The sequence below is a fragment of the Aulostomus chinensis genome, chromosome 2, assembly GCF_037954235.1.
Source record: "Aulostomus chinensis isolate RoL2024-O1b breed Wild chromosome 2, RoL_Achi_v1.0, whole genome shotgun sequence".
Taxonomy (NCBI): domain Eukaryota; kingdom Metazoa; phylum Chordata; class Actinopteri; order Syngnathiformes; family Aulostomidae; genus Aulostomus; species Aulostomus chinensis.
In genome coordinates this window covers 18,965,649-18,986,264 of record NC_141321.1, presented here as the reverse complement: position 1 = coordinate 18,986,264, position 20,616 = coordinate 18,965,649, and the positions used below count along the sequence as shown (strand labels likewise).

Genomic DNA, 20,616 nt, shown 5'->3' with positions numbered 1-20,616 from the left:
ATCCTGAAGAAACCAATAGACGTGTAGTGCTTCCGTCACTACTGCCGTTTGCGTGTCCTGCTGCTTCTCCAATCTTAAAAATGTCATGGAAATTGATGTTACGCAGAGCCTTGACACTATATTTGGGTTATGATGTCAGTAATTTAAGTAAAATACAGACCTTTTTTAATCCGGGTAAACACACTGTGAGAAATTCAGATGTTTTTTCTCCTGGTAATACCAGTCCCATGTAAATAGTTTGATGAATCAGATTTAGCTAAAAATGATATGCTGTTTCAAATTAATGCTAGTGGGAAAAAAATGAAATCAACTCATTTCAAGTTTTTTGGTTGAATATACACAGACCATAACCGGGTCCATGCTACTGATGTTCTTCATGCTGTCTGGTACCTGACCACTCGACCAATCCCTGGGTTCCAGCAGATCCACAGTGAGCATGTGACAGGAAGTGACACAGGTAAACACAGCTAGTCCTTCCCCAGGTTAACAATTTGAAGGAAAGATGGATTGTATTTTAATACAATTCCTCATTCTTTCCTCCTAAATGTAGCAGAGGTTTGAATAAATCTGTGATGGCTGCTACAGCAGAGGGCCTCGACTGAACAGAACACGGGACGGTTTCAGTTAAGAGCCCACAGTTCCCAGGCTTGTCTCTACTAATGATATTTGAAATCCATTAGAAAAGATCTGAGGGTCATGCACTGCCATCTCCCTCTGAGGCCACCAGAACAGCTGTCATTGGTTAAATGAAGACAGACAGAAGGGAATGAGACAATGACAGATATTAGAAAGTCATATTCAACAGAGAAAATGTAGTTGGGAGATAGAGCTGTGATTTAAAGAATGACTACAGCATCCTTCTCTTGGTGCTAACAGGGATTCATCTGCTTTGTCTTCCAGATTCTGATAGTGGGATCTCTCCAGGCAGGATATCGTACGCCTCTTCTAAAAGCTCCTCTATATCAGATGACAGTTACGGCTGCCTTGCCTGGAACATCCCTGCTCTGGAGCTCATGGCTCTATATGTGGCAGCTGCAATGCACGACTATGACCATCCCGGTCGCACCAATGCCTTTTTAGTAGCCACTAATGCACCTCAGGTAATTTTCTCAGTAAAGTTGATGGCGTCAGGGAATGTATTTTATCTTATTGGAACAGGCTGCACGGTGGTGCAGTGGTCAGCACTGTGGCCTCACAGCAAGAAGGTTCTGGGTTCGAGTCCCGGCTCGGGCGCGGGATCTTTCTGTGTGGAGTCTCCATGTTCTCCCTGTGAGGGTTCTCTCTGGTACTCCAGCTTCCTCCCACCGCCCAAAGACATGCAATTTGGGGACGAGGCTGATTGATACTCTAAATTGACCGTAGGTATGAATGTGAGTGTGAATGGTTGTCTGTCTCTATGTGTTGGCCCTGTGATGGACTGGCGACCTGTCCAGGGTGAACCCCGCCTCTCACCTGAAGGCTGCTGGGATAGGCTCCAGCCCCCCCACAACCCTTAATAGTAAGGCGACGATGGATCATTGGAACATTTAAACATACTCACATTTGAAGAACATGTCTAAAAAAAGGAATTTATGCAGAATGAATTCAGTGTTAACATTTTTTTTTTTTAAGAGGCAGCAAACGGAATGAAGGAGTGAGATCACCCCTCACCTCACATAATCTACGTGTTTGACCTTTTCTAGAGAGCATGCACACCAACTGAGTTGACACATCACAAATATTGATCTTGCTGGTTTTGGACAAACCTGGACTTGAAGTCTGACTTGTCAATTTTACATGTTAGATGTTACATGTTTGCAGTTTTTTTAGTTTTATTAAGTATTTCCTTAGGGCGGCACGGGGCGACAGTGGTCAGCACTGTTGCCTCACAGCAAGAAGGTTCCAGGTTCGAGTCCCGGCTCCATCACAGGATCTTTCTGTGTGGAGTCTCCATGTTCTCCCTGTTCCTGTGTGGGTTCTCTCTGGTACTGCAGCTTCCTCCCACAGTCCAAAGACATCAAGAGGGGACGAGGCTGATTGATACTCTAAATTGACCGTAGGTGTGGCTGTGAGTGTGAATGGTTGTCTGTCTCTATGTGTTGGTCCTGTGATGGACTGGTGACCTGTCCAGGGTGAACCCCGCCTCTCGCCTGAAGGCTGCTGGGATAGGCTCCAGCCCCCCCGTGACGCTTAACAGGATAAGCAGAAGAAAATGGATGGATGGAATGATCTCCTTATCTTTGTATTTCCACTCCTCCTTACAAACTAGATATTCCTCAGACCGAATGGTAATATCACCATTTATCTCTTCAGCTGATGCAAGATCTGCAGGAAACACAAAAAAACACATAATTGTCTGCAAATAATTGTCTTCAATGGCTATAGATTTTTTTTTTCTCAAATCCATCATGGGGCTCAATATAAGTAATAGTTATCTACATTTTTATATTAACACAGAATTAATAATTGATTGTAATGTCCTGCTCTGCAGCGAAATGTAAACGTACTGCACTTCTTGAAGGCATCATTGTTATTAACAGCAATCGCGATCATTTTAATCCTCCATCTCTGGAGAAATGCTAATGGCTGACACACACCAGACGGGTGTGCAGTATGGTGCGGCACGACACGGCTGTCATAGCAGAGAACTTCCTTTATAATCAGCTGAAGCTGCTCCCTGACCACAGGAGCGCTTGGGCAGAACTCAGTTTTCCACGGCTGAATATTTCCTCTCTCTCCCCCACGCACGGCAATGTGACCCTCCAGTCATAAACTTGGCATAGAACTGTTGCAACAAATGAGTACGATATGTTAAAAAGTGATTCAAGTACATACATCAAGCCAATGCCAGGCAGCAGCATGACGTTGTGTATTGTTGGTTTTTCAAAGCACGTTCAAGTGAATCAGTGTTATCCACAATCCTGTGTTTAAATGATCAATATACATGCAGGAAGCTCGTAGCAGCAGGAGTATTCTGCTTCTAAACTCATGCATGTAAGAGAGCTGGAGCCGATGTAGCAGGTGAAGAACGGCTCCGTCCTGTGTGATGCGCTGATTCCTGCCCTTGGTTTTTTACATGTAAGAACGGGAGTCTGTGTCTGGTTTTCTATGCTAATTCTTACAATATTCTTCTCTTGTACACAGTAGAACTTAAAGATCAAACTGCACGTGGACTTTATTATTAGGAGCCACCTCCACTGGCCGCCTGGCTAATCTGGGCTCAGTTCAGTGAAAATGAGTGTCCTACAGAAACCCCATGTCTGCAGCTACAGTTAATGTTTAACTGATTAGTCAACAGTTTCCTTACAAGACTTTTCTTTAAATGCTTTAGGAAGTCCAGCTGTGTAAAATTTTAAAAGAGAAGATCATTATTAGGATACTCCTTAGTTCATCCTGAAATCAAACCTGTTATTACCATACAAAGGAGCTTTTGTATGTCTGTCTGAATGTCTGTCTGCAGGATTACACAAAAAAATTGATTTTCAAAAAAACCTGAAAGTGTAGCATCTAAATCTAGGGGTTTATCCATTTAGCACTGTGGAAAAAAAGTGTTTTTATTGACACCAGTGAAGGTCTGCAACTCCAGACTTCCCGTTTGGATTATAGTTAAGATTAGGTTTACGCCACGTGGCCAATAAATCCCGTTGTCCTTCCTCATTGTGGTCAATCTGTTAAATGAAGGGGGGAAAGGTTAACTATGTGCCCCAGTTTAAATAGTCCCAGGAAACTGGGTTAAAAGAAAGAAGATGGGACCCTGGACCTATTGATTGCTAATGATGTTGAAAACCACTGTCTGTTAAAAAGATTATTTCACATCTTTTATGGTATCAACTTTTTAAACCCTTCTCCTTCCAACACACGTGCATTTGGGCCTGATGCGTCTCTGCTTTCATAACCAAATCCTTATGTCCTTTTTGTCTCATTTGTTGAGTGATTACTATTTTTAGAGTCATAGCAAATTATGTAATACATTTGCAAACATATTAGATAAGCAAATTTATAACTGCTATTTTAGCGGAGATTATAGAAATCTTGGTACCATCTCTCTTTCTCTCTCTCTCTCTCTCTCTCTCTCTCTCTCTCTCTCTCTCTCTCTCCCCCCCCCCCCTCCCTCTCTCACCCCCCGGTCTTTTCCCCTTCTATCCAATCTAGGCGGTGCTGTACAATGATCGCTCAGTACTGGAGAACCACCACGCAGCATCCGCCTGGAGCCTCTATCTGTCCAGGCCAGAGTTTAATTTCCTGGTCAACCTGGATCACGTGGAGTTCAAACGTTTTCGCTTCCTTGTCATTGAGGCTATCCTGGCCACAGACCTCAAGAAGCATTTCGACTTCCTGGCTGAGTTCAATTCCAAGGTCCGAGATAAAGAAGTGATCACAATAGATAATTGAATATCCGTCATAATGTAGCCTCATTTAGTTTGGATGCAGGCTCAAGCTGTTCATTTCTGTCATGTGTCTTGTTAACAGGTAAATGATGTCAACAGTCCAGGAATTGATTGGACCAATGAGAATGACAGACTCCTGGTGTGCCAAGTGTGTATCAAGCTGGCAGACATCAACGGACCTGCCAAAGTCCGTGACCTGCATCTGAAGTGGACCGAAGGCATCGTCAATGAGTTCTATGAGCAGGTGCAGGCTGGGTGCTATTGAATTCTCCCTTTTTATCTGCTTAATTTAAAAGCAAGGAAAAGGGGATCAAGGAAAAATCTTGTAGACTTGCACAATTAATCAAAATGTAATCATAGCCTCAGTTTTCAAATCACAGTACAGATACTCATTTAATCACATCATTGTCATTTCAGTGGGTTTTGCTATGAGAATGAGAATAATGAAGCAAAAATGATTGGCTTTGTAATACTGAGAGTCAGAAGCAGCCCTAGTGTGTCGTTTATGTATCAAGTCCTGTCACTGCAGAAGTGTGTGCTTAATCTTATTTGTGATCTGTAGGGTGATGAGGAAGCCAGACTGGGATTACCCATCAGCCCCTTCATGGACCGCTCTTCGCCTCAGCTTGCTAAGCTGCAGGAGTCCTTCATCACACATATTGTGGGGCCACTTTGTAATTCCTACGATGCTGCCGGCTTACTTCCTGGCCAGTGGATCAATGAAGATGGATCAGATGAAGATGACGAGGGACAGGTGGACACAGACACGGATGAAGAGGAGGAGGATGAGCTAGAGGAGGAGCTGGCACCAAGTAAGACATCAGTGTTACAGTGATGTCATGGTGACTGAGTGATTACGGTATATATTCAGTTTAACATGTTTGTTTTTTTTGTTCTTATTGCAGAAAGAAGGAAGAGACGCCGGCAGTTGTTCTGCAGCATCATGCAGCATCTGACCGAGAACCACAAAGTGTGGAAGAAGATCATTGAGGAGGAGGAGAAAAGCAAAGAGATCAGCAAACAGCCGCCGCCGGACAGCCTGCCCACGTCCCCGTCAGATGACATCCAGGTCATCCAGGAGGAGGAGGAGGGGGAGGAGCGTCAGTAGCACAGAGGCAAAGGAATGAACGCAGATGTGTGGAAAAGAGAGAGAGGGAGGCAGCAGAAGTCCCTTGGGCAGCTGCCTTTCACTGACATAAAACATATACAGCACACACACACACACACACACACACACACACAGAGTTATCAAATGCACATAAATGACACTTTGCTCACACACATTGAAAGATTCACTGTGCAGACACTCAGATGCTTTAGCAGTCACATTATTTTTGGAGAAAAAAAAGGCCTTACTACTGTGAGCGGATCCTTGCTGCAACAGTGGGAGCCCAACTCCTATGCACTTTCACCCCATGAGAGTCAAGTGCAGCCAGAAGAAGCACCCGAGCTGAGGAGGATGGTGCAGAAGAAGAGTACGGACGGGGCCCAGCATGAACTTGCCCTCCATGGTAACCTGGCTGTGATACTGCCTTGAATGCAAAGTGCTTAACTCCTCCCTTAGGTACAAAACAAATCCTATCTATTTAATATTGGAAGGTAGAGGAATAATAACGACGCAAGCGACATCATGAAGTGATTTACACCCTTTACCAAAGTGAACAGTTCATAAGACATGAAAGATGAGACTGAGACTCTTTCAGCCTCAATGTCAGGTATATTTTTGAATTGTATATATACATATATATATATATCTATCTATATATAGATATATAGATATATATATAGCTATATAGATATATATATATCAGATGTGCCTGTCTGAACCTTTACTGAGTCCATATTGGCCCAGAGCCTAGGCTTGTGTAGTTCTCTCTCCTTGCTGGCGACACGAAACACTGTATCAGACTCAGTCACAGAGACATTATATTGAAATGTTGACTGATTAATAGCATTATATCTGCATCATTTTGGATGCTATTATTCATGTGTACCACCTGTATTTTTTTTTTTTTTGGTTCATTTTAACTCTCCTTGCTTTGTTGTGTTTTGAGTGTGTGAATACTTTTTGGAGGAATGTGATAGAGAGAATGAGTAGGGAGACAGAGCACATTTTTAATTATTTTAGTATGTAATTTGTGTGTATGTTTGTGTGTCCTTTTCAGGTTTCTAATCAGTGAAATGTCCTGGTGTTTTAATATGTTGCATTCAGATCAGGAGTGCTTTTTGCAATGAATGGATTCTCTCATTTTCCTTTTTGATTAAGTATTTTTTAAAAGTTACTCAGGATTCATGCAAAGTTGAATAATTATTTTGCAAGAATTAATGTCATTAATTTTGAATACACTTTTGAAGAAAAAAGAAACAAATCCAGAAGTAGTTTGTAATCTCTTAATGAACAACTTGACTACAAATTCATGCAATTGAAATCCTCTGTGATAGAGGAGCATACAGTATATGCTGTCTCTTGGCCCTTCATACACTGTTTGCGTAACCTTTTTACAACCTCACTGGAGAAACGCTTATCTTGATTGTCAGCAGACTGCAAATGTCTCTCCTGCAGCCACAACACATTGTCCAAGTTTGCTGTTCTGTAACAGTTTATTAGGTAACTTTTTTAAATTCAGTGCTCTCAGCGTTGTTTTTAAAGAGACAGGACAATGTCTAAATGTTTTCAGTCAGCCAGCAGACGCTGATATTTAGATGAAATAAAAGCTCGCATATCTCTCTCTAAGTTTGATTTTCAAACCCTTTACTTGGCCGTTGTGTTAAAAAGGGATCCATACTCTATTTTTGTCTCGAAAAACTCTTGGCATTCCACTAAAATAAGATGTTTTATGAAAGGGAAGGTAGAATTGTTGCCCAGCTTTCACCTTATTAGATCATAATCTCTGCTGGAGAAAAACGTGAAGTAAGCAGTGTCGAATTCAGATAGTAATATTTATAGACATATTAGAAAAACAACAACACATATGTGCTCATTTTAATACAAAACAAGTGTTCAGCCGCTGTACAAAAGAGTATGTGCATAAATATATATTTTTTAAATAATCAATGGAATGCATCAGTTTTCTACACACAGCTGACATATTGTACATTGAGATCCTGTTATCGCCATTGTGTTTTCAGAGTTTTTACCGACTTGTATTTACAAGCTTGGAACTGTGGCGTTTTGATTTCTCACTGCTCCCTGTTCTCTATCATAACCACTTCATTATCTCTGTCACGGTTGTCTTAGTCGACCCAACTAGTGCCAAACTTGACCTACATACAGTAGTTTGTGAACTGTGATACACTGATTGATGAATATCTCCGGGCTCCAGTACTGTTCATGCTAGAGAAAGACCTTGAGTCCTCCCCTTCCCCTTATACACACACACACACACACACACACACACACATTCTGACAGCTCTTGTCAGTTTAGTCATGTGAACCCATGCTGGATTATTAAGCCTTGGTAGCTCCCGACCCGACGTATTCCTGCTCATTAAGTTGTAAAAGTTGTTGGCTTCTCACTGCGCAGTCGTTGAAACCACAGTGTCCTCTGATGATTGTGCCATAAGTACATCTATGAATGGTTGTTACCCTTATGTAGCATCGATATACGTACGTTTGTCTAATGTAACCATTCACCCTTACCTGCATTGTGGGGAGGGGCAACTGATTTTTGTTGTTATTTATAGCTGTCATAAAACACCATCCCTCAAGAATGAACAGTTCTCATTGATTTTTATTAGCGCTCGTGTGTCTGTGTGGGATTGTGGAACACATTCTCGGTCTTTTCCACCTCAAACACGATGAGATTTGTTTCTAATTCTGCATGCTGACGGCTCATTTGAGGACTGGTGTATACAAGCGAGACATCTGGTATAAACCTTCACCGAGTCCATATTGGAGTCCACATTCAGAGGTTTTCCTAAGCCTTCCTGTTCACTGATCCAGATCATGATGAATACCGTCTCTGGGAGTTTAATAATTAATGCTCTAATTGAAATACATGGCCTCCATGAATGTCATCGAAATGAGTTCAGAATTTCCAGAAATATAGGGCATGACATCGTAGATGTAACAGTAGAAGAAAGATCTTCCGCACAAATCCAGAATACAATCATTTCTGGATTCAGTTTCACATGAAGGAATTTTATCAAAATTCATCTACATGTCCAGGAAATTATTTTTCATATTTTAATAAAGAAACAGTCCTCAGAATCCAGGATCTCCAATTTGATCCAGATCACCTCTAAACATTGTGATATTGCAGCATCTTTCCAGCAAATTTCATCAGAATGCACCCATCAGTATTTGAGATTTGCAAACAAACAACATTCCAGTGATCACATGAAGTCCTTGGCACAGGTAATAATAGTTTGGCGTTAACAAAAAAAAAACAACAACCCTGAATTAGAGGCTGATTTTCAGACACTGCAAGTTAAACACAGACAGAAAAGGTGAAAAAGCTGGCAAACAAGGAGGGGCAGATGGGAGCTGTGGTGGAGAACAAAAGATCTAAAGGACAGATATTCTTGCAAATGAATGCTTATTTCTGAATAGTTGTCCTGCATGCACTCATCACATCAAGGTAACAGCATGACAATGTGGTGTTCCACTTATCAACAAATGTGACAAATTATCACTTAACGTAGGTTTAAGTGTTGAGAAATGGAAGAGAAAACGCTATCCATTCATTTCCCATGGTCACAGCATTCGAAGTACATAATATTTCACTGAGGAAAGAAGTGCTAAGGTAAATACAGAACGTGTCTATACCTGCTACTATGTTATTCATAATAAGCTATTAGTCAATTAATCAGTAGTCTTGGATTTTATGGACTGGCATAGAATAGTTATATAGTTATTTATCCAATGAATAATTATTCAAGTTTTAAATGAACTAATCCATAAAAAGTGACGGCAACATAAAAGGTATTAATAAGCAAAATCAAATAAAGAAAGAGTCGATTTTTAATAGTTAAACAAATACTTTATGAACACAAAAATACTACAGTACTAAAAAAAAAAACAAAAAAAGTTGATGACACGTAAAAGAAGTACTTCATTAATACTGAGAAGCACCATTTAGTAGAAACCAGTGCTGCACAGTCAGTTTCACGAAATCCACCAGGGTTGTATTTGCTTTCAAAGAGAAAGATTTTCCATGGAGCGTTTTCCCTGCAGATGGTGTCAGAGTCTGTCCAGATGACGTCAAGTTTGGCCCGTGTCCAGCTCCAACAAAACTGTACCGAACTTTCTTGGAAAGTCTCATTTTACCTCTCAGGTACAAATCGGAGGGGTCATTTGACCCAACGCGGTCCTGAGAAGGAAGGGCTATGAACCATCATGGGTGTGTACTTAGTATCAATCATTGACATATTTCTAACCCGTCTCCTCTGCACCGAGGTTCATAGACATTTCATGCCCTGGGCTCAGAACTACTCTGAGATACAGGAAACTGAATCAATAACACACTTGTTTCTGGATGTCCTTTAAGCACCGAGTCGTGTCTTCTCCCCTGAAGCAAAAAGTATTGTGCAAACGTGCATATTGCTCAGTAAAAGAATTTCATATCAAGTGAGTAAACTGCATCACGTGTCCATGCACAGAGAACAGCATTCAACACTGGGTGTCCTTTACTGGAAAGCACCACGACACACCAGAATGACACAGCTTTTGGCATCTGCATCGTGTCTTTGCAAAGCAGAGATCTGTGACTTGGACAGTCGATGGAGCTTGTCGTAAATGCCTGCATGCCTTACTTGTTGTGAGGAGTGTCTCCAGAGCAGGGAGCTTTTTGCTGCCTGCGGACAGCACAGATGGAGTAAGGCTTTGGCTGCAAGGTCATGCCCAGTTTAGGAGTCACAGTGGGAACAGTTCGCGGTGGGAACTGAAGATGAAACCTCTGGAGCAAAGTGGTAAAAAAGAGGAACATTTCCATCCTGGCCAGTTGCTCACCCAGACAGTGACGCCTGCCTGATAAAAGAAGAAGAGTCGAGTTTAAGCTTTCGCAACAGTTGGCTGAGGAAGACGTGTGGGAATATTAGCTGAACAGATGATGAACAAAGCTTCACTTGAGGATAGTGGGTGTTGGTGGCTACAAATATGTGAGATACAAAGGACTTCTTGGATTATAGGCCTGCTCTTTGATAAAGAATTCATGGGAACAGGAACTCCATGGGAACATGAACATAAGTGCAGGCTCTAAAAGACATTATAAATTTGTTCATAATGAGATAAATGTAGTTTGTTTTTTTTCTTGGAAGAATAAATTGTTATTGCTCTATTCTTAATAACAAAGCTCTCTTCAATATTTATGTTATTACCTCGGCTCTTGTAGGCTTGGGGTTTAAGTACGGGTCTTAACTGGGTGTATTTGGGGTACATGTGGGTTGTTTTTTAATTCATTTTTAAGGGGAAAATAGGCCAAAATCTAGCAAACAGCAAGCGTATTGGACTGTTGGTTTGGTAGTATTTGACTCTGGGATCTCCATTAGCTGGCAACATACTGCTGTGTATGAGTTTAAATTGTGTTTCCCAATTTAATACTTTTGTTTATGAATTTTGTGAACTAAAAACATGTGGACATATAAGATAACCACTTCATTCAGGATTTGAATGACAATGATTTTATTCAGGAGTGAAAACATTGGAAAGGAACTAACCCAGAGAGAACGGCAGGAAGGCTTCACGTCTCACAAAGTTGCCATTGCTGTCCAGAAACCTCTGCGGTGAGAAAACGCCTGGATCGTTCCAGTATTTCTCATCAAAGTGCACTGAGTACAGGTTTGTGATCACCATAGTGCCTTTGGGAATCGTGTAACCATTGACTTTTGCATCCTGGGAGGTGGCGCGGAAGATACCCAGTGGAACAATGTTGCAGAAGCGCAGGACCTCATGCAGGACAGCTTCTACGTAGGGCATCTTCTGTTTGTCTTCCAAGGTGGGTGCCCGTCCGTTAGCCAGCACACGGTCGATCTCTCGGTGCACCCTCTCTTTAAAGCAGAAAACAAACACCATCAGGTATTATTAATGATTAGAACCACTATCTCTTAAACATTTGCAGTCTGCAGAGTGAGGATATCGAAACTGAAGTCTTGACTAGATGTCTCTTTAACTGACCTTGTATGTTGGGGTAGAGGGCCATGTACAGCATGGCCCAGCGTAGGGTGTTTGTCGTGGTCTCTGTGCCTGCAATGATGAGCTCACCCACTGAATAGATGAGGTTCTCATAGGAAAAAGAAGAAGTGGGGTCTCTAGCATTCTGCTCCAACTCATCCAAGTAGGCATCAACATAGTGTCGAGGTAGATGCGGCACCCTGCCTCGAGAAAACCCCTTTATAACCTGCAGTAGGAAGTCGTAAACCTCAGAAGCATTTCGGAAGAGTTTCTGGTGTTTTCCAAAGGGGATATACTCGATCCAGGGGAAGGCATTATAGAGGAAGGCCCAGCCACTCACAGCTAGCTCCACGTTCTCACTGAATATCTCAATCATGTGCTGGAAGTTGCGGTCATCGTAAGTGAAACGCTGTCCAAAAATGATCAGGTTGGTGATGTTGGACACTGCGTTGGTCACCAAGTGTTTGGGGTTGAAGGGTTTTCCTTTGTGCTTGTCGATGGCATCAACGAAAAACATGCACTCCTCTGAGATTTTCCTCTCGAACAATCTCAGGCCACTGCCGAAGTAGCGGAAAGAGTTGCACGCCAGTTTACGATGTTCAATCCAACCTTTGCCATATTTACAATTGAGAAGTCCTTCGGATAAAAGGAGAAAAACAGAGAAGTCTAATTATGTATATTCTGTGATGCTAGCAATGAAATCCTTCATTATTAAGGCTTAAGCTCTTTTGTTAAGATACTGTTGCAAGCAAGAATGCATTACAATCCTTTTCCAGCATCTTACCACCCATGTTTGTCATTTTCTTGAATAAAGGCAATGATGGGCGATCAGCAAACACTTCACTCTGATGGTAAAGGCATTCCCTTACACAGTCATATCCATTTAATACCACAGTCATGATGCCTCCCAGGTCCAGACTGAAAATCTAGAAGATGCACATGCAACACGAGCAATGAACTTTTGTTCTTTGCAAATTCTGTCAAGGAACTTTTGGACCACAAGTTTATTACATATTGCTTGTGAGCACTACTCTCAGGAGCTTTGCTTTTCATATCTTATTGACATTATGAAGGATCAAACACAAAAGCTGTCAAACAGGTGTGTGTGTGTGTGTGCGTGCGTGTGCGTGCGTGTGTGTGTGCGTGTGCGTGTGTGTGTCTGTGTGTGTTTGTTAGGGAGGAGCATTACATTTTTGGGAGACTGATTTGACAGAAATTTTCCTCCAGGCAAGTGCTTCTCACCAGTGAACGCTTGGGTGAGTCTCTTTTGTTCTATTTCCAGTGTGTGTGTGTGTGTGTGTGTGTGTGTGTGTGTGTGTGTGTGTGTGTGTGTGTGTGTGTGTGTGTGTGTGTGTGTGTGTGCACGCGTGATTACCTGTCCATGAACTTCACTCTGCTTCTTAAGGAAGACGTGCGGTTCGGTGACCAGAGACAGAATGTTCCCTATCACCGGGATGGGAGAGGGTCCAGGGGGGAACCCCGGGGGTCTCCTCTGCTTCACAAGCTGCCGGACCAGCAGGACAACGAGGAGAACGACAGTCAGGCATCCCGCAGCGAGCAACGCTTGTGTGTAGGATATCGGCACCAGAGACGCCGATTTAATTGAAACCATCTTTCCCAAAATGCTCTCCCTGCACGACCAGCCCTCGTCTGCTGACTTCGACCTCTCCTCAGAGGAACTGGAGAACCTATGTATCATCTTGCACATTTTCTATCCCCCGCCTCTCAGGCTAAGATTGGACGGAAAGTCAGCTGTTCCTGAACTTTGCTCTGCTCTTGATCAATAATCCGGATCATTTGGTTTGGCGGCTATTTGGGATTACGATTTGGCTGCTTTTATTGCAATTGTGACTGTTGCGCTCAAGAGAACACGAGCACGAAGCTCATGACTTCAAAAGGGATTAAATATGATTTGAATGATAAATTATAAGAGGGACTGTGGTGGAATGAGCCGTTGCCACCTATTGTTTCAGGGCAATGATGTAGACATGCCCCCAGAATATGCGCTTCCTATCAGAGAGGTTCATGGAATAATTACAAGATTATATTTGATTAGCTGTTTCTATGAATAAGCTTCATGCTGTTTAATGCTGGTTTTTGAGAGAAAGTAGTTTTTTGATACAGCTAAAAAAAACAACAAATGCAAACAAGATTGTAGAGAGCAACATACAAATGTATATATCAATATATATATCACACTGTAATGATTGTTTTTATGCAGAATTACGCTCAAAAATACAACTTTAGGCAGCTGATTGGTTTGTAGAGCATCAGCCTGTTCAGTGAGCTCTGTCACAAGTTCAACATTGCACACCATATGACTTCGGCTGTTATTTGAAGAAGGTGACGATATTGAAATGTGTTATTGTATTAAAGTAACGCAGTGGTTGGTTGATATTCAGCTATTTGAAATTATAATACATAATAGTGATCAACAAGCAGCTTGGATTCTATGTGATGTATTCTAGTGGGACTATTGGCCCACATTTCACTGGGCTTGATTATACATTTTAGATTTCTTCTCTGGTTGTAGCACCTCAGTGACTGGTAACGTCCCCCCGGTGAGCTTACGATCCCCTTTCAACAAGCAGCACATGCTCTTCATTTGTTCTCACTGATGAAAAGGGATGAAATTCTGTTCCTCTCATGAATGGGACCAGAATATTAGACCTGGGTTTAGGATCAAATGTGCCATATTTAGCAAGTAAAATGGTGAACACGTGTATGTGTATTTCTGGCAGGTTAAAATAAACATCAACCAGGACATCCAAAACCACATTTCCTTAGATTATCTTTGAAAAATTTGTTACAGATTACAAGTAAATAATCTCTCCTGGAATCCGCCAGCTGGAAAGCCAATAAACATAGTTATGGACTGAGGATCATTGATTCAGAACCTCTACGTTAGTTATATAAGTCTGATAACAAACTACACATTTCCGGTTAATGTAGATTACGATCGTTTCAGGTGACTGATTTCAGAAAGCAGGAAATATTATTTGTTAACGTTTGTTGTTTTTAATCATGTCAAACAATATGTATAGTCAGTTACATCAACAATATGGCTACCTATGTTCACAAAGTTACACAAAAGTATTCAAAACTTAAACTTTTAAACCTGGCTGTCATATTTTATCAGAGCATATATTTCAATATATTTGTAAATGAGTATACATATATATATATATATATATATATATATATATATATATATATATGTATATATGTATATATATATTTGACACTATAATAAGTATCACTTGTTTTGGTGTTTTTGGTTTTTCTTTTACCCTCATGACAGATGATCTTGCAAAAGGCGTCCTAAATTGTTCAATGGTGAGCTAGTGTAGCTAACTGAGGGCTCCCAACGTGTTACACAGTTTTGTTTTGTTATGAGAAAAATAAACTTTGCCCTAGTAAGCTACTGCGGTTCCACTGAACCTCTAAATGGATGGGCGCGGTTTAGGTCAAGCACTACTACATTTAGAGGTCAAAGGTTAAGGTATGCACCGCATTCCAAGCAGGCATAACTTTTCAAGCTTGTCGCCTAAAAGCTGAGCTTGTTCAGACAGCTTATTGAATCTATTTTTCATAGGCAAATAAAAGTAAATCGCAGCCAAATAAATATGACAAGACGAACTTAAAATCATACTCACGATTGTACACAATAATTACTATTCATTTCCTCTGGAAATAGAGAATATATATGTTTATTTAAAGATGGATTCAAATGTATTTTATTTCCTCTAATGTGATTTTAAACCAGTTATACTTTCTTAAAACCATGCTCCTCGCTTTGGGATGAGATCAATTCATCATGACACTCCTCATTATTTATGAAGTTGTTTATCCAGACGTTCCTGCTGAGGCAGCTGGCAGGATTTTTTTTCTCGGATGCTTGAAATGGCCTCTACAGACCTTTCCCAATCATTGAGATTTGTCAGGGCTACCTAATGAGGACATTCTTGCAAATTACTCCTTTACTTCCTGCCAGATCTCCAGACTCAAAAGCTTCTCTGGCAACATTAAACACATCTGTCAAATTTAATCAGATAAACGTGTTCTGACTGTTGCATTATCTAGTTAGTGCTTGGGTTCATCAAAACACCTGTGATGAGTTTCCAGTAGGTTATCATGGATACCCTATTTAGAAACTGCATGGATGCAGAAATGAGCAAACCAGGATGATTAAAAAAAAAAAAAAAAAAAAAATATATATATATATATATATATATATATCTCGAATCATTGCTCCTAATACAGGGGTGCATTTCAACAGAAAATGCTCATGTGATTTGGATGTGGACACTGAAGAGGTGTCAAGGACTGACAGGAAAATTGAATTTGCAGCAGAAATGATGATTGATGGTGATTTTATTTCATGTTGAAAAAGCCTCATAATATTTCACTGCCTAGTTTTATCTTCTTGCTTTTTTTTTAAAAAAATACCACATTAACAAGTCTTCATCTTTTAAAGTTAGTTACTTCATTGTGGGATGTAGTTTGTTTCAAGTGGGAGATGCATACAAATCCTCTGCAAGTAATATGTCTCTATGGCTCATCCAGCAGATTAAATGACATCATGATACTGATGCAGTTGATCAGTTAATAACAATGTAGCGCACGTGTCTCACTATTGTTAAGAGGCTCATCATAAGAACGAGTCCAGTATTAACATCTTTCACTGGGAGAACACAAGCAAACATGATGTTGTGACCCACGAGTGGTTATGTCTACATTATTTAATGGGTACTCGGTGGTCAATATTATATCATTACACAAGTAGTAAATACAACACTCACCTTTGAACTTTTTCTGATCCCAGCTGCACACCTGTAAAGTTTCTTGACTGAACCTTGTGACCAAATGGTTCCACAGACAGACACATAAACACCTGCTGAAGAACTCAAAACAGATGGGTCAGATGGGTCCCTTGACAACTACAGGTCTAGGATAAATTATTTAACATTTGGTTGACAGAAATTAACGAGTGCATGGGGAAAGTCAAATTATTGCTATTCCCCGGTAAAAACAAATGAGCCTGTTTTTTTGTGTGTTTTTTTTTTCTTTTCCAGGAACATGATAGCAGATGCAGAAGCATCAAGAGGTCGTGTAATCCCTCTGCAACTTTTGGTCAGGTGTTTAAATGTTAGCTTAAGTTTGGTCATGGTTTTAATGGACATCAGCAGGTGGAGGTCTCCAACTAATGGACACTTCATGTCATGTCTGTACTTCCATCTTCCTATTAAAAGTACAGAGACTGGTTTGGAAACTGATGACTTCAGGCACTTGCAGGACATGGTTGGTTTCATGACTATTGACTAATTCGGACGTTTCCAGCCATCTGGAAATGGATTTATTCCCTCTTGAACCTATAAAAACTATTTAAGACTCGCTTATTCAAGACTGGAACAAATTTTGTCAAAAAAGGTAAGTGCCTTAAACTTGCATTCTTTCTAAGGGTCGGTAGGGGGCGACTCTACTGTTTACAAGTAGATGTCCAGACATCTGTGAGCTTCTGTTGTTTACATTACTTCTCTCATCATTGACTTCCTCGCTAAATAAACTTAACAGACCCAATGAGTTCATGATTTCAAAGTTCCAAGTCTTCTTCTCTTCAGGGTGATATTTACTAAATTACTGGTTCATTTTTGCTCCCAATTTAACACGCAGTTATGTCTGTGGTGCATCCAGGTGCAGGTCAGCCGTGTTTCCCGCGGAGCTGTAGACTAAGGTTTTTGGCTGGAGACTCAGTGTAACCATGCTGTTTACAAAAACTCCCCCTTTTTTCTGAAACCAGATGTATCAGTCCATGGATGGGAAGTTTTTAATTTCAAGAGTTTCAGTTGGAGTAAATATATTATCTAATATCTTCATGCTTAGCATTCATCTAAAACATTAATTACCGTACATAATACTGCATATAAACTTACATTTGTCAGCTGTGCACACTTACTGATATAGCTGTATATAGCTTATATAGCTGGTGCATATGAAACTGTGGCGGACTAATGCTTTCCCTTTGGCCCAGCTCATCTACATTAATGGGTTTTCTTGTGATGCAAAAAATAACTCAGAAGCAGGATGCTGATACAACATCCAATATTGTTACATACGGAACATCACAACATGGCCAGAGACCAACAGCCCGGTAATTAGCTCCCAGAAACCAAATGAACATTACGGACTTCTGCTCAGAATATATGATAAACAAATCTTTTTCCTCCTTCCTTATACAAATCATATAAAAGTAATCGGTACTGAGAAGGGCCAGAGATTAGAGACAGTGCAGAAATAATTGTAATTACATTAACCTCATACCAGCGGCATCTAACTGGAGCAGCTTGGTAGAGGAAAAACGCATCTTCAATCACTTCAGGCACTTTGGTTCCCTCTGGAATAAGTTCATCAATGACTCCTAGAAAAATTCCATGACGGTTTTGACTGTTAAAATTTGCTTTACATCATTGGTAGAGGAATCAACTCATGTGTGTGTGTCTGTGTGTATAAATGTTTGATCCATGTCTGTGAAAAACGATAGAAAATTAAATCTACATTAATTACACATATAACAACTGGATTATTCAATCAATCTTTGGTAATCGGCATTCTTCGTTGGGAAACGGCGCTAAAAGAAATAATTTTCTACAAATCATTTTAACAAGTTGTTCTTGTACCTGGCACTTTTCTATGAATTAAACAGACTTATGTGCATTGATGTCATTGATTTGCTCTTTCTTTTTGCACTGCCTTGCTTTTGTGAGGTAGGACTTCTGATTGGCTCTTAGTCTGAGGTAAAACATTGGACTGGCCTATAGACAGTAATCATTGCTCACTCTGTTCATCGAACCCACCGGGAGTGTATATAAAACCCTGTTCTGTGGAAGCAGATTCACAAGTGAATCTACACCTCCATTTATTTCTACATTCCCAGAAAATCTATCATTTCACGGTGAGTAGATAAGAGATAATTAATGTCAAATGTCATAAATTGATGTATGTAAATAATTTCTTGGAACAATTTTTATTACCTTTGTGGAATTTGTATGCTTGTTTTCACAGGGAATCATGGTCATGCTGAGACTCTGGACTCTCCTTCTTGCCTATGTGCTGATATTTTGTCAGATGTACATCTCACGGGCGGCTCCTTCCAGGTGACTCCTCCAGTAGCTGAATAATCCTGACAAATATTTCTACAAAATCAACACAGTCCTACCACTTTGAGTCTATCTTAAATCTCAGTAAATATGAAAAGAAATCCAGAATATCTCTATGTCAGACTAGGCAATGTTGAGAACCACAGAAATCAATCTAACCAAATGTTCATTCTCAGAAATCGTGAGGATTCAATAAGGGATGGCGTCACACTATCGGATGATGATGCTCAGAGGTTACTGAGAGCTATCAAGGAGTTCATGCAGATAACTTCAGATGAGAAGCAACCAGCTGATGAAGACAGGTATCACCTCAAATTTAAGTACTAATTCTTCAGAAGTATTTAAGTATTTAATATTAATAACTGAGAGTTTGTTATAATCTTAGCACAGATGATAGATTTATTATCAGATCTATCTATCTATCTATCTATCTATCTATCTATCTATCGATCGATCTATCTATCGATCGATCATCTATCTATCTATCTATCTATCTATCTATCTATCTATCTATCTATCTATCTATCTATCTATCTATCTATCTATCTATCTATCTATCTATCTATCTATCTATCTATCTATCTATCTATCTATCTATCGATCACACCTTCATTTGGAAGTCCAACAGCTGCAATTCTGATGTTTAATATCTCTCCAGGTATATAGTGACATTTTTTGGGAATCTATTCATTATTCCATGAGGCATGGACTGCACTCACTCATCCATAGTTTCAGTAATACCATATATCACTGTGCAGGTAGTGGTCTCCCTGCGGAGTACGGGATATAAAGAGAGCATGATGTTGAATGTGAGGGGTCATGCATGATTAAAAGCATTTGGGAAAATGAAATGGAATTTTGAAGCATGGGAAGTCGATGACTAATAACATACAGTATCTTCATAAGCCATATGGATTTGTTGGCATGCATTTGAAATAATCACTTCTTTTTTTCCTGCAAATGCATGACATATTAAACAAGGTAATGCATGTAAATATTCATATTCATATGCATGCCACAGTTACTGTAAGCTGTTTCTGCATGTCTCTGTCTCTAACAGCCCAGACAGACCCATGTCCAAGCGCTGCACCGGCTTAAGCACTTGTGTGCTGGGAAAATTATCCCAGGATATTCACAAACTACAAACCTTTCCCCGCACCAACGTGGGAGCAGAGACACCTGGAAAGAAGAGAAGTGTATCGGAGCAATATGAAAACTACGCAAACTCATACAATTAAAACTCTCACTTTTTAAAAAAAAACAAAAACTCATTTTCTTCACTTTTGCTTTTCCATCCAACTATATCCATACATGAGACTGCTGTGCATGTGGATTCTCTTTATCTGACTTCAAAGGGATGAACATTTTTATTGTGAAAAGCTACTTTTTTAAAATGTTTAAATTCACTCTAATTCCTATGTGAGTTAGGCAGTTTGGTGTTCTGTTGATATCAGTTAATATATTAGCACTCGTACAATAAAATGTAGAGCAGCCTAAATGTTTTAAAGTTTATTTATTTCTATTTATTCTTAATTACAAGGAGGCCCCTTTACTTGCTAAAGATACGCAGGGTACAATACTTATAAAATACAACCTGAAAAATACCAAGGTAAGCATGACACAACTCATTAGAATATTTCCATGTTAATTAACTTGATGCTGCAAGTTGATGTCACAGAGGATCATTATGTGCCTGCCAGTTTTGATCTTGAATATCATCAGCATCTCACAGTCGTTTCCTCTCGTATAAGCAATGTGACGGCACAGAAGAGGGGATGCAACACAGCCACCTGCGTGACCCACCGCCTTGCTGACTTCTTGAGTCGATCAGGAGGACTCGGCTACAGCAACTTTGTTCCCACTAGCGTTGGTGCCCAGGCATTTGGCAGACGGAAGAGACGCAGCCCCGCGTGAGCATAAGAGCACTTAAGCGGTACAGTAGCACTCTGGTCTTAAACAAAGATGTCCATAGAGACATTCC

General features: G+C 40.4%; 3 protein-coding genes across 7 annotated transcripts in view; 2 read left to right on the top strand and 1 right to left on the bottom strand.

The window, feature by feature from the left end:
- pde3b (phosphodiesterase 3B) overlaps positions 1 to 8,275 on the top strand; it is a 47,503-nt gene extending 39,228 nt beyond the window's left edge. For 2 of the 3 annotated variants that reach the window (XM_086182739.1, XM_086182726.1), the window contains 6 exons: positions 344 to 457; positions 901 to 1,100; positions 4,132 to 4,335; positions 4,450 to 4,611; positions 4,930 to 5,179; positions 5,273 to 8,274. In XM_086182739.1, the coding sequence (XP_086038865.1) occupies positions 344 to 457; positions 901 to 1,100; positions 4,132 to 4,335; positions 4,450 to 4,611; positions 4,930 to 5,179; positions 5,273 to 5,475 (1,133 nt within the window). In that variant the 3' untranslated portion in view covers positions 5,476 to 8,274. Of the gene's footprint in view, positions 1 to 343; positions 458 to 900; positions 1,101 to 4,131; positions 4,336 to 4,449; positions 4,612 to 4,929; positions 5,180 to 5,272 lie in introns of all 3 variants that reach the window. The other variant, XM_086182731.1, reaches the window with a different exon arrangement.
- On the bottom strand, positions 7,295 to 13,206 carry cyp2r1 (cytochrome P450, family 2, subfamily R, polypeptide 1). Its single transcript, XM_086182750.1, has 5 exons — positions 12,854 to 13,206; positions 12,263 to 12,404; positions 11,482 to 12,114; positions 11,025 to 11,354; positions 7,295 to 10,335 (listed from the first exon to the last, which is right to left on the bottom strand). The coding sequence occupies exons 1-5, from the start codon at positions 13,184 to 13,186 to the stop codon at positions 10,118 to 10,120; spliced, it is 1,656 nt and encodes a 551-aa protein (XP_086038876.1). The 5' UTR covers positions 13,187 to 13,206; the 3' UTR covers positions 7,295 to 10,117.
- Positions 11,754 to 19,873, top strand: calca (calcitonin/calcitonin-related polypeptide, alpha). Of its 3 annotated transcripts, XM_086182780.1 has the most exons (4): positions 11,754 to 11,767; positions 18,540 to 18,632; positions 18,812 to 18,937; positions 19,696 to 19,873. In XM_086182780.1, the coding sequence occupies exons 2-4, from the start codon at positions 18,547 to 18,549 to the stop codon at positions 19,871 to 19,873; spliced, it is 390 nt and encodes a 129-aa protein (XP_086038906.1). In that variant the 5' UTR covers positions 11,754 to 11,767; positions 18,540 to 18,546. The 3 variants fall into 3 exon arrangements, with proteins under 3 accessions (XP_086038906.1, XP_086038895.1, XP_086038886.1); XM_086182769.1 differs by lacking the exon at positions 11,754 to 11,767 and having other exon boundaries at positions 18,532 to 18,632; XM_086182760.1 differs by lacking the exon at positions 11,754 to 11,767 and having other exon boundaries at positions 18,547 to 18,632; positions 19,657 to 19,873.
- Positions 19,874 to 20,616: the final 743 nt, after the last annotated feature.